The sequence below is a fragment of the Arvicanthis niloticus genome, chromosome 21 (genome assembly GCF_011762505.2).
Source record: "Arvicanthis niloticus isolate mArvNil1 chromosome 21, mArvNil1.pat.X, whole genome shotgun sequence".
NCBI classification, from domain to species: domain Eukaryota; kingdom Metazoa; phylum Chordata; class Mammalia; order Rodentia; family Muridae; genus Arvicanthis; species Arvicanthis niloticus.
The window spans coordinates 43,339,688-43,353,954 of record NC_047678.1 but is presented as its reverse complement, the minus strand read 5'-3'; the positions used below and the strand labels follow the sequence as shown (position 1 = coordinate 43,353,954).

The 14,267-nt window shown below is 46.2% G+C and overlaps 1 protein-coding gene across 3 annotated transcripts in view; it reads left to right on the top strand.

Moving 5' to 3' along the window:
• The window catches only part of Cdcp1 (CUB domain containing protein 1), a 38,060-nt gene extending 27,182 nt beyond the window's left edge, over positions 1–10,878 (top strand). For 2 of the 3 annotated variants that reach the window (XM_076918051.1, XM_034484146.2), the window contains exons 6-9: positions 800–1,177; positions 3,331–3,696; positions 5,351–5,435; positions 8,088–10,878. In XM_076918051.1, the coding sequence (XP_076774166.1) occupies positions 800–1,177; positions 3,331–3,696; positions 5,351–5,435; positions 8,088–8,511 (1,253 nt within the window). In that variant the 3' untranslated portion in view covers positions 8,512–10,878. The other variant, XM_076918052.1, reaches the window with a different exon arrangement.
• The last annotated feature ends 3,389 nt before the right edge of the window (positions 10,879–14,267 follow it).

The following is a 14,267-nucleotide window of genomic DNA, read 5'->3' as shown; positions in this document are numbered from 1 at the left end:
ACAAAACAAACAAAAAACCTGAGCTGGGTGTACTAGTGCATGCTTTTAATCTCAGCTCTAGGGAGGCGAAGGTCGGTCGATGTGAGTTCGAGGCCAGCCTGGTCTACATAGAGAGACTCAGGACAGCCAGAGTGACCTAAAGAGACCCTGTCACAAAGAAAGAAGAAAAGAAAACTCAGTCACCTCCTGCTGAGACATCATGATCTCTGACAGGAAGCTGAGGGTTCTGGAGCTAGAGTAGCATGAAGCCACCCAATTAAGAGGTGGTGGTGGGACTGGAGAGATGGCTCAGCGGTTAAGAGCACTGACTGCTTTTCCAGAGGGCCTGAGTTCAATTCCCAGCAACTACATGGTGGCTCACAACCATCTGTAATGGGACCCAATGCCCTCTTTTGAAGTGTCTGAAGATAGCAACAGTGTACTCACATACATGAAATAATAAATCTTTAAAAAAAAAAAAAAAAAAAAGGTGGTGGTGTACGGTGCAAGCTGAGATGGCCGTGATGTCACTCATAGCTCTAACATGACACAGAAATGTGGGGACATGTTGGGTAGAGACTGGTGTCTTAGCATCCCAGACAAAGGAAGAAACAAACAAGAAGAGGTTTTTCTGTCCTGAGTACTCAAAGGAGATTGGCTGCAAAGGATAGAGAGTAGACAGGAGGGCTCGTGAACAGTCATGAACAGAAAGGAAAGCAAGCAGACCCCGATTTTGTCTTTAGACCAACCTGCATCCCAAGGAGGGTGCACTCCACTCTCCACCCCCTTGCACATGGATACCATCAACTTTCTCTTCCAGGCTGTCTGGAGTACCACTACTGCTACAGGCCTTTCAACCTGCAGGTGCCTAAGGACATCCTCCAGCTGCCTGTGCAGCTGCATGACTTCTCCTGGAAGCTACTGGTACCCAAGGACAGGCTCGGCCTTATGCTGGTGCCAAGCCAGAAGCTGCAGCAGCATACACGTGAGAGGCCTTGTAACGCCAGCTTCAGCTACCACGTGGCCAGCGTCACCCCTGGCCAGGACCTGTACTTTGGCTCCTTCTGCCCAGGAGGCTCCATCGAGAAGATCCAGGTGAAACAAAATAGCTCAGTGACACTGCGAACATACGCTCCCAGCTTTCAACAAGACATCTCCAAGCAAGGCCTGACAGTGTCCCCCATACCGTATTTCAAAGGTCAGTGTTCCCTTGCTCATCCACCACCATCCACCCTAAGCCATTCTTGTTAGGCATTCGTTGCCTCTTGTATAAGCCTGTATTAGTTACTTTCCTGTCGTGTGATCAAATACATAAGAAGGAGCAGCTTAAGGAAGGGTTTATTTTGGCTCACAGTTTACAGGTACAGTCCATCAAAATGAAAAGAATCATAATTTAGAGAGAAGGGATTGTTGCCTGAGTTTGTTCTTCATTAGAAGTGCAGGACATTGGGTCCTAATCCTGACTTTTCCATCGACCTCCCATGGAAATTTCCAGATCTTATAAATTTGAAAAATGTTTCTGACAGTGAGAGGTATGGCTGGTAGACAGCAAGGTAAAGAGTCAGTTCTAGTCTTTCAGGGGACGCTGACAGGGGAAAGAAGCCCTCCTGTCTACTCTCTATCCTTTGCAGCCAAGCTCCTTTGAGTACTCAGGACAGAAAAACCTCTTCTTGTTTGTGTCTTCCTTTGTCTGGGATGCTAAGACACAAGTCTCTACCCCAACATGTCCCCACCTTTCTGTGTCATGTTAGAGCTGTGAGTGACATCATGGCCATCTCAGCTTGCACCGTACACCACCATCTCTTAATTGGGTGGCTTGGAAATGACAAACCATTCCCCAGTCCTGGGTTGTCTATATGATTCTACTATGACAGTTCATATTCTACTGTGACCGTGGAGAGCACAGCAGGGGAGGGGTGGTTACTGGGGAAGAAACAGCAGGCACAAAGGTCCTGTTCTATAAGGCAGAGACAAGGTCAAGGTCCGAAGTGCTCTGAGGCAGAAATGAAATCTGAATGGCTCTCTGGGGTCACCTGAATGCAGCTGATTGCAAAAGTCAAATCACCATTACACGTTGCTCAAGGATGGTTGTGTTACATTTGAGGTTAAGGATAATAGTTTTACATGAGAGGTCAGGGATGGTGGTATCACATGAGAGGTCAGGGATGGTGGTGTCACATTAGAGGTCAGAGATGGTGGTGTTACATTAGGGGTCAGGGATGGTTGTGTTACATTAGAGGTCATTTTGAAATTGGCTGAGACCTTTATTTGAGGCTGACTTTTTTGTGGCACAGTGGGAAAGAAATGGATCTTTGGCGATAGATTAAGGTCAATTCAGGTTGACCTTATTACCATCTCCAAAATTACCAGGGAATCCCCTTTGGGAAGCCTTTGAAAATCAGGGTTATTCTCCCCAGGACCAAATGTTACTTCTTATCTCATCTAGAGCGACATCGGACCTGCGGGCACGTTGGAAGCCCTTTCAACATTTCAATTCTAGATTTCTGCCCAAACCTGCAGTTTTTATTTGTTCTTTGGGGCAGACATAGACATATCCCACTCCCACAGTAGAGTAGGGAAGGGGGATTGCCACATTGGGAATATTTCTGAGAACCCTCATTTGGGAAACTGTTCTGATGTATGTTTGTTTGTTTGTTTGTTTGTTTGAAATGAACCTGGGTACCTAGTCTAATAAAGAGGTATCCTTCACTAACCAATACAGTAATCACATGTAAACCAAAATCAATGTTGAATGAATGAAAATTATGAGCTTCTGTTGTATTGGCTTTCCATTGCTGAGGTAAGGAACTTATATGCAGGAAAAGGTTACTTTGGCTCACAGTTTCAGACTGAATGCCGTCCTTGGTTGATCCAGTCACTGCTGGGGTCTGTGTTGGAGCAATACATCATAGTAGAATATGTAATGGGAGAGGCTGCTCACCTCATGGTTATCAGAAAGCAAAAAAAAGAGTAAAGGACAGGGTCCCAATAGCCTCTTTAAGGGTATGTCCCTGGTGACCTAACTTCCTTTTACATGACCTCTTCCCTTATAGGTCCTATCATCTCCCGGTAGTACTATGGACTGGTCCTGGGCCTGTACTACACAGCCTTTAGGGGATAACTTAGATGCTGACTGTACTACTTGGCACAGCAGGCACATAGTTAGTGCTCACCAGGTCCACATGAAGAATGGCTACCTACTGAGCAGTCAGAACACAGAACATGCCCATCATGGCAGAAAGTTCTGTTGGATGGAGCTGGTGTAGGCTGTCCTGTATCCCTTACACTCCCTTTTCTCTCTATTCTGTTGAGTGAGACAATATTTGTTTGGATCTCTTCCTTTCCCCGCAGAGGAAGGCATCTTCACGGTGACCCCAGACACAAAAAACAAGGTCTACCTGAGATCACCCAACTGGGACCGCGGCCTGCCTGCTCTCTCCTCAGTGTCTTGGAATATCAGTGTGCCTAGCAACCAAGTAGCTTGTCTGACCTTCTTCAAAGAGCGCTCTAGCTTGGCCTGCCAGTCGGGGCGTGCATTCATGATCATCCAGGAGCAGCAGACCCGGGCAGAGGAAATCTTCAGCCTGGAGGAGGAAGTTCTGCCTAAGCCAAGTTTCCACCGTTACAGCTTCTGGGTTAACATCTCCAATTGCAGCCCCGTGAATGGCAAGCATCTAGATTTGCTCTTCTGGGTGACTCTTACCCCGAGGACTGTAGGTAAGAACTTTCAGAGTCTCCTGGAGATGGTGAAGGAAAGGTAAATTGGCACTCGAGGGGCAGGGAACAAGCTTTCCAGGCAAGTCAGGAAACAGATTGAGTCATAGCTATCCATGGATCAGTCAGCTATTATACAGCATTTATTATTGTTCATACATTGTCTGGGCAAGTCTGTTCTGAGCTAGGCTTATTGGTCCCACTTATTATTCATCTGCAGGCTGTACAGGGTGATTGCAAGACTTTGCTGATCCTGACTATATACTGACTATATACTGACATTCACAAAGTCCCAGCCAAAATGATCTGAGACAGTTGAGTTTGCTTGACTCTCCACTGCTGGCCCTGTTGAGAAATGCACAAGACACCAAAGGAAGCGTAGAAGGAACAAGCAGAACACATCTTCTGCCACATTCTCTTGACTCATCTGGATCCTTCTGCTACAATTCTTCACTCTTGAACTCCACGGTCTATATAGGAAGTCTCTTCACTCCTGTGATTGTCATCTGTAGAGTGAAGGATGAAAGATCATAGGGGTTCAGTAAAGAGGATTAAATATGAGGACCTAGAGATAGAGGAAGGAAGGAGGAAGGAAGGAGGGAGGGAGAGAGAGAGAGAGAGAGACCACTACTAAGAACTCCCACCTCTGAGGTTACCACTTGGGCCTTCTACCTCTCCTGCTGTCCTTTTCAGACAATTATTTCTGTGTCCTCTGAATCTGACCCTTTGTTTCTTCGTGAGCAAGCAAGGAATCTTAAATCCCTGTCTGGTGTATGTTCCTTCTCGGATCTGTGCTCTTTTTCCATTGTGCAGTATGGGAAAAGACAGCCCAGATGAAATGACCTGGTACTTCACTCCTTCTGATGTTTGAGTCTCTGCTCTCCCATCTGGTCCTCTGCTCTTCCTTCTCTAAGACAGCCTGGTAACCAGGGAACACACCCAGTGGAAGCCAGAAGTAGCCATTGGGTGGATGGTAGGTGCCCCACCCCCATCTGTTTTATGTATCTAAGTGCTACATACAAACTGTTCCAAATTGTAGTGGCTTAGACCGGTGGTTCTCAACCTGGGGGTCACAACTCCCACAAGAGTGGCCTATCAGATATCCTGCATATCAGATATTTACATTATGATTCATAACAGTAGCAAAATTACAGTTATGAAGTAGCAACAAAATAATTTATGGTTGGGGGAAGGTCACAACAATATGTTAAAGGTCACAGCATTAGGAAGGTTGAGAACCACTGACTTAGACAGTAACTGTTTTAATAGCTCATAACTATGGGTCAGAAATTCAGACAACACAGGGGTTCATTTGCATGTACCAAACAGCTCAAATAGAATAGTTCAACTGGAGATATGAACCTGGGGCCTCGGCTTTTCCTCTTAATTTAACTGAGTTTTGTACCCAGGGAGACTCTGCATGGCTAACATGAGTGGCCGCTTCATAATCAAACTTGTAATATACTGGCTGGCTTCCTCTCATGGAAAAGTACCAGCTAACAGTTCCTTTAAAGATGAGGCTCAGAACTGACCCAGTCACCTTCAGTTTTATTGCCTCTCTATTCAGAGAGAAGCAGCTGGGGACCGTGGACCTATCCAATTCTTCCTTACGCTGACTCTCGTGTCTCTTCTTTTGCCTTCCTGTCTCGGCTCACAGATTTGGCTGTCATCATTGGTGCAGCAGGAGGCGGAGCTCTGCTGCTGTTTGCCTTGGGACTCATCATCTGCTTTGTGAAAAAGAAGTAAGTGGAATCTCTCCAGCTGTCTTTAGTTGATTTGATGCCTCCTTGGATTATACTCGGTGGATGGATGGATGATGGGTGGATGGATGGATGGATGGATGGAGGAAGGGAGGGATGGATGATGGGTGGATGGATGGATGCATGCATAAGTGGATTTACACAGGGTCTCATATATCCTCAGCTGGCCTTGAACTTCCTATCCTCTTCTTCCTCCTTGGGTGTTAGGATTATAGGCATGTCTCCTCATCTAGTTTATTCATGTCAATGATGTTGGGGGTTTTGTTTCCCAGTTCCCCACAAAGATCAATGTTAAATATCCTTACCAAGGGTAAATTACAGTTTCACAGCGAAGGCACACCTCTCACACATGCGCGCACGCACGCACGCACGCACGCACGCACTCGCCCGCGCAGTGACATCCTGGCCCCAGCACTAGTCTCCTGTGCTTTCTTTTAAAGCTGATGGTAGCAGGAGTGATTTCGGCGGGAACCACGCCCACTGCTACCTGGAGGGTAAACAAGCCTTTGCTCCAGCTTGTTCTCCTTTGGTTTCCTAAACAGTTTTGTGCTTGTCTGTGGGACTGCAAACCAAAAGGTGGCCCTAGAGCTACGAGGAAACAGGGCCTAGTTAACAGCAGCTTCAAGTACTTGAAAGGTAGATGACTTTTTAAACAGAATCTACTTTGACATCTACCTCATCAACTCTCCTATGTCTGATTAAAATCAGAGAGGAGATCTGTTTACTTTATCATGATTTGCACCTTCTAGAAAGAAAAAAAATATTTGTGAGTGTGCAGGTGTGTGTGGTACACACGTGTGCTCTGGTCATGTTGTAGAAGCCAGAGAACAACATATCATTTCTCAGTTTGAAATTTCTTTTTATAATTTTATTGTATTTTGTTTATTATTTGTGTGTGGGTGCATGTGTGTACACACATGCACACACACACGCACACACGCACCCACACATACTCATGCCACAGCCCATGTTTGGTAGTCAGAGGACAATCTGTGAGAATTTAATCTCTCTTTCCACCATGTGAGTCCTGAGATCAAACTCAAATTACTCACTGGGCTTTCTCAGCTGTGAGCCCCCCACAGTATGCCTGTCTCCTCCCCACACTGGGATTACAGACACATGCCACCAAACCCCACTTTTTACATGGATGCTGGGCATCTGACCTGGGTCCTCATGCTTGCATATCTTCTCAGTCCCCAAACTTTTTATTTATTTATTTTTTTAATTCACTATGGCCCTGGGCAAATTCCTGCTGTGCAATGTGACTATCTTAAAACGTCCAACTATTGAGAAATGCTTGGCTCCTTCCTGGTCCAAGAAGCCTTTTCCTGTGAACTGCATGTTACTACATAAGAAAGCAAGCTTCCTTCTCTGGGGGACACAGCATGTCCCACTAGCTGGGACACATGCTGGTAACACTGAGTCCCTTGAAGATTTGGATTTGGTTGAGAGGAAGAGTCCAGCTATCATGCCTCCTTCTGTTTCTCCAAACTGTTTCAGATTGACCTGAGACTTACCAGAACAGCAGTCTCGCTGTGATCTCTGACTACATAAGGCTGCGGGCTGACTTGCTGGCATGAAGCCCCTGTCCCAAAGTTGTGTGTGTGTGAAAGGGGTCAGGTTCTGTAAGGACAAGGGGAAATACAGACGCTGAACTTGTTTCAGCTGTAGGTGTTTATTGGGGGTCTCCTCGGCACTAGGATCATGTAATTAATATACTGGGGATAAACCAGGAGCAAGAAAGAGTCTTTTCCACAATCCATCAGTAGAGGACATGAGGGAGGGATGTCTGCTGAAGACCTCATGCCTGGGGAGTTGGCCAACACCAGATGGATTTTTACCTCACAAAAGCAGAGTCTGGCCTTTGCATTCTACAGCCCATTACCCTAATTGGACTGACAGCCTCCTTCTGAGTCAGCTATTGTCCAAATCCCTGCTGCTTTGTTCATGGAAGGCAAAACTGTGTGCCCAGGGCAGACATGCCAACAATCGTCCATGATCTGAGTACCAGAAAACACCACACACCCAAAGCTAATGGCTTCCCCGAATCCTGGATTTTGAATGTGCTTTAGCTTTTTTCCCTGGTGGCTGCTGTTGATGGCACGGGGCAGAGCCACTCAGTTAATGATGGGCTGTTCTGTCCTCAACTCTAGCAGAAAATTAGCTGGCTTGTACCGGGCTCTCTTCCCGAGTCATGGACATTAACTGTTTGGAATTAGTTAATCAGCTTTGCTCTGTGCAAAAGAGGCAGCAATATGGGGTAGTACTGAATGTTCTAGAAGGTTGTCCTGGGCATGCTGAGCTGATGTGGTTTAGAAAGGCTTGTGCATTCCTATTACTGGAAAGAAAAGGGGGGAGGAATTACCAGGTATCTCTATTGTTGGTTTCCCTGAAGTCTATCAGAGGCAAAACAAATTCAGTCAAGTCACCTCTTCTACTTCTGATCCTTCAGTATCCACCTTGAAAACCAGAGTCGAGAACTATTTGCTTAAGGATAGCCCCTAGTATAGTTTCACTTTCAAATGCTAACAGCCTGCAAGGGCAAGGTGAGCTAGGCTTAGAACCTGAATCCCAAGAACTACCGTATGTTACTTATCGGTTTCCTCATTCTGTTGTGTCACTCTCTACAAACAGGAAGAAGGTGGACAAGGGTCCAGCTGTGGGCATCTATAATGGCAATGTCAATACCCAGGTGCCCCAGACCCAAAAGTTCCAGAAAAAACGAAAGGACAATGATTCCCATGTGTATGCTGTCATCGACGACACCATGGTATACGGGCACTTGCTTCAAGACTCGGGTGGATCCTTCATCCAACCAGAAGTGGACACCTACCGGCCCTTCCAGGGCCCCATGGGAGACTGCCCTCCCACCCCACCCCCTATATTCTCCAGGACCCCAACTGCAAAGTTCACTTCAGATGAGCTGGCTCCTAGTAGCCCTCCTGAGTCTGAGAGTGAACCCTACACCTTCTCACACCCCAACAAGGGGGAAGTAGATGTCAGGGAGACTGGCATCCCTTTACTCGACATCCAGGGACCAGTGGAGACTGAAGAGTAATTTGGCCCCATTCCAAAGACTTTGCCAAGATGTGTGGCACCAGGCCTTGAGACCTGCAGAACTGTCCCAACCAGAAGTCAGAGGGAAGCACAATCAGCTAGAAAAAAGAGTAACTTTTGCCAGGTGCCATCAGATCTTGATCTTCTGGCACACTGCTTCCAGTGATGAGCAAATCATGGTTTCTGATGGGGATGCCATCCTAAAGCTCAGGCCTTCCTGAACTCAGGTTGTGTTGGGGCTGGCCACAGGGACAGAAGAGAGACACGACCCACCCAGACAGGACTACAGTGAGCCCTGGATTCCCGGGTGCCCAATGACTAACAGAGACTTGGCTGATTGCCAGGAGGTCCACGAGAGGTCTCTGCTCTCACTGGAGTCCTATGGATGAAAATGACAATGTGCTTTTTTATTAGTAGTAATTGTATTTATTTGGCAGTCCTGTATGTTTTTTAAAAGTTGGATGTTGAGCTGAGAGTATAGCCCGGTTGGTAGAGTGCTTCCCCAACATACACAACGCTCTGGGCTCCATCCTCAGCACTGCATAAAAGCAGGCAGGATGGTGCACACCTGAAATCCCAGGAGGATCAGAATTTCAAGTCATCATCAAGTATGCGGTGAGTTGAGGTCCCGTCCCGCCCCTGGTCTGTGCAAGATCCTCCTGAGAACACACACAGCTCTTTTGACTGCTGTAGTAATGACTTGTGCTAACTGGTTTGGACAGCTGTGCTTTGGTTTTTGCAGACCACTAGATAAATGTGCACCTGTGGGGAAGAGGCTGTTCCATCTACCCAGCCAGAAGAGTAGCTGTGTGTCTGTATCTCTTACTCAGTAAGAGATTTCCCAACCCTCTTTGACTGCATACAGCTGTCCCCCTGCAGAATTTATCACAGATCCCCTTGTCCACTACTCCTAGAAATACGAGAAAGTTCCTTGAGATGTCCTGTGTGGTGTGTGGCTCTCCCAGCTGCGGCAATACTTTGACATGTAAACAGAAAATTTGAGAATAACTTGATACTTTAAAAATATATAAATATGGGCAGCAGAGGTGCGTGCCTTTAGTCCCAGAACTCGGGAGACAAAGGCAGACGTAATCTCAGTGAGTTTGAAGCCAACCTGGACTATATAGTGAGTTCTAAGACATCCAGGGTTACACAGAGAAACCCAGCTACACAGAGAAACCCTTTCTTGACAAATAAAACAAAGAGAAAAGAAAGAAATACTGTAACACACACACACACACACACACACACACACACACGAGAGTAGCTGTCTGTATCAATTTCGTGGTATTACATGAGCATATCCTCTGGTGGCTTAAAAACTGCAGCAATATAGTCCTGGAGATCAGAATTCCCAAACTTGACTGAACTAAAATCAGGGTGTCGTTAGAGCTATGTTTCCAAGACCATCAGAATTTCCTTGCCTTTCCCAGCATCTAGAAGCATCCATGGCTGGGCAAGTCTGTCTATCTTGGTATGGCTGGCCACTAACTGAACTACTTGCTACTTTCACTGGCAGATCCTGTGTAGTTTCCATATCAACAGCCTTAACCTAATCAGCTGGGAAAAGTCCCTTTACTGCGTTTCAGGTACAACATCCACTGGCTGGGAAGTATGAGCATCTCTGAGGGTAAGAGGAGGACATTGTTCTGCCTCTCCCACCCTCCTGCCACTGGTACTCAATGGAGATCATACAAAATCGCCCAGACTAAAACGTGTTTGGTTTAGCCTATATATAAACCAATTTTTTTTCCTAACAATCCAGCTTGGAGGACTTGTTCGTGCTGGATGCATATCCTTGACCACAGATGCCCAGCTAAAGTGGGTCACAGGTAGCTCTGGCCCTCAAATAGGACATCCATGGTAACATAGTCCCCATCTTGCCTGGTTGCCTCTACTCTGTGGCTATGCACTTGTGGCTTAGATTGACACTGAATTGAAAAGCAAAGGAGGAGCTTCCATCACGGAGTGAGGAGACAGCAGAAGTTCCTCCTGCCATGATGTAGAGGGAAAGCCATAATCATGTAGCTTAGCACATTGCAGAGTTCAGGACTCTGGCAAACCTTCTCCAGGAAGTAAGTGTGACTACGATGCTCAGGGAGTTGACCTTGGAAAGGCTACATCTTGCCCTTGCAGCCTCTGAGACAGAGCCCCTGGCCCTCTTGAGCTCGCTCCAACAAGGTTGACTTTTCCATGGGGACAAGCCAAAGTCCATCAGCTGTAACCTCAGTCCAGGTTGGAGGACCAGTCTGTGGATCTGCAAAGCATATATGAAAATTATTTATTTAATGACAGATAACATCTTATTCATTTACTTTTATAAATAAACAGATATACAAAATAAATAAATGCATATCCATTTGTTTAACGCTGCTGTCTGTACCATTTCTGTAGAGCCACCTTGTTCGAAAGCCATTTCTTTTCACAGGACCCACATTGGACAAGTGACTGCCCTGTCCGATGTTCACCAAGGGTTTACTGCACAGGAAGCCAGGCTTTATGCTGCCATCTCTTTGTCTGATGCCATGCTCAATGGGAAGCAATTATTTTTGTTTGAAATAAAAGTGAGACCTAGCCAGGCATGGTGATACATACAGGTGATCCTACACTAGAAGACTGAGGAAGAATTGTTGAGTTCAAGGCTAACCTGGGATACATAGTAGAAAAAAATTTTACATTCTGCTGTCTATTTTGAGGTATATGGCAGCGGCAGTGGGGCAGGCCGTGGCTGTAGTACCACCCAAAGTAGCCCACATTATTTTTTTAAGGCAGGTATTGTGCTCTAAGTAATGAATGTCACGAAGTCACACCATGAGGCATATCTCAAGTGGAAGATTTTTGGGGGAGGGGGTATACAGAGGCTGCCTCAGGATGAGGATGGAGGGGGGAAGAGACTGACCTCTCACAGAGGGATAGAGCACATGCACAGAGAAGAATATGCAACTCATTCATGGTGACTGGAAATGTGTCACATCTTGGCAGCTAGTGATGATACGCCCTTATGTCCCTGGGTCCCTAGGGCAGATGTCAGAGATACTTGTTAACATCAGGGTCTCTCACTGAACATGGAACTCCCGGTCCGGCTAAACAAACTGGGCAGTACACTTCGGGGATCCTCCAGTGTTGCAGGGTATTTGATCAGTGAACTCTGAGATTGTGTTATTTACTGAAAGAAAAAAAAAACTTTTCCAGTTGTGTTATGGTGCACACCTTTGGTCCCTCTGGCTGGAATACACACATGCCCTTACTACACACCTTTAATCCCAAAAAATGAAGGCAAAATTAGTCTGTAGAAAGAAGCACTCATGTTTGAAAGTGATGTCTAATTGAGTGGCTGACAACTGAGAGGCAGTTTTACCAGGACAGTTGTACAGACAGGTTGAAGAAAAACCAAGTTAGAGACAAATGTAGACAGACTGAGTCAGACAAGGAGCCAGAAAGTTAGAATATATTAGCAAAGTTAGTATGAGGCCAAGCAGAGCAATTCAAGAGATGCCTACAGAGAGAAGCCAGATTTTAATTGGTCAGCTTGAAGAGGAGTTGAAGCCAGAATGGTTGAGTTGATCCAGCCAGCCAGAGCTCAGAAAGAACTCCAAAGGGTGAGCTTATTCTCAGAAGCTAAAAACATTCTAGGCCTAAATAAGACTGTACAGAGGCTAGAAGCTTTTAGGACTAGGCCTCGGTTAGCAGACTGAGGCAGTGAGCCTCAGAGATGACAATTACATAAGGTGAATAAAAGCTACTTTTACACTCAGTCTCTCCAGGGCTGGGATTATAGGCACATATACCTGCTTACCTTACCTTTTTTTTTTTTAATTTTTATTTTATGTGTATGAGTGTTTATGTGTCTGAGTTACAGATGGTGGTCAGCAGTCATGTGAATGCCGAAAAAACAGAATGGGCGTCCTCTTCAAGAACAGTGAGTGCTTAAACCCACTGAGCCGTCTCTCTGGCTCCTGTGCACAGCTTCTCCTCAGGGCCTAGGGATCTAAACCCAGACTCTTAAAATGCACAGCAAGCATTCTGCCCAGTGAGCCCAGCCCCCAAGCCAGCATTTACCAAAAGCAATTTTTTTAAGCTGGGCATGGTGGCACTCGCCTATCATCCCAGCACTGGGAAGGTGGAGACAGATGGACCCCTGTCCATCCAGCTCACTGGCAAAACCAGCTGAATGTACTTGACAGGCTCCAGGACAGTGGAAGACCCTGTCTCAAAAGAAAGGGGACATCTGAGGAAAGCCACCTGAACTATCTTCTGGCCTCCACACGTATATACATGAGATATACACAAACCCCAGAAGCTGAGCAACACATACACTTGAGCAAACGCTAAAGCCATGCCCTGAAGTCAAACAAACCCTTCTTTACAAAATAACCAGTGTCAGCCATTCTGTTAAAAGCAACAAGACAGATTAAGACAAGTATGTTCAGTTATCCCAACCCAGCCTCGTATTTAGGCTGCAGATAAATATTGATGAGTCAACTGTCAACTTGACAACTGTCAAGTCCCAGCAGTGTGTGTGTGTGATAGGGGGCAACTATGAAAGTCCCAGGAGAGAGAGAGAGAGAGAGAGAGAGAGAGAGAGAGAGAGAGAGAAAGAACTGAAGTCTCAGGAGTGTGTATGCGTGTATAACAAATGTGAAGTTCCAAGAGAGAGAGAGAGTGTGTGTGTGTGTGTGTGTACTGTGAAGTCTCAGGAGTGTGTATGTGTGTGTAACAACTGTGAAGTCCCAGGAGTGTGTGTGTATGTGTATGTTTGTGTGTGTGTGTGTGGTGAGTATGTGTGTGTGGTATGTGTGTAAAATCCCAGAAGTGTGTGTATGTATGTGTGTCAACTGTGAAGTCCCAGGAGTGTGTGTGTATGGTGTGTGTGTGTGTGTGTGTGTGTGAGACTGGTCTCATGGTGGCTGAGAGGGGAGGGGTGGGTGAGGAGCACCAGCCTTGATTGAAATATGCAGTGGGACAGTCCTTGAGGTGGAGGTGGGTAAAGAGTATTAGCCCAGAAACATTAGAGGACCTGGCTGCTCCGTAGCCTACAGATCAGCTCAGGCAGGGCTGTGTGTGGATAGCGGGCAACCAAGCAGTTGGTGTCTCGGAAAAAAGTGGGTTTGAGAGTAAGTTGCTCTCACCCAGACCAACTGATTGTAGGATAGGTTTGATACTTTAAGTTTGCAAAGTATATTCACAAACATTCATTTCACCTCAAACTTAGCCCTGAGCACACAAACTCAACCAACTCTGAACCACCTGCCGCTCAGGGAAGTACAAACAGCTAGATTTATCTCTCTCTCTCTCTCTCTCTCTCTCTCTCTCTCTCTCTCTCTCTCTCTCATCCTCCAATCTCCCTCCTTCTGTATAGTATAAGGAAATCTAAAGAATGTTGCCCAAAATTGTGGTCAGACCCACGTACATCGGCTTTCAAGTGGAAAGCCAATACCCTCAAGACGAGTGTCAATGGGCAGGAAGTCCAGTAAGCACAACAGTAAGCACTGAGAGAACTCGGGGGTGAGGGCAAGGACAGGGGGTATCATCTTAGGGAAGTCAGGGACACAGAGACATTTTTATAGAGACAGAAAGAATCATGGGAGTGACGGGCAGGAAGACCATATTACCCGGATCTTTGTCAGCATATCCCACCCCATCCCCCATTCTGACTGGAACAGTCTAACGAACCCTGACTTCTTGGTATTTTTCTACATATCCAACCTCTTAGCAATGTGATTGTTCGTGTTAGCTGATGCAGAGCTAGACTAAGAG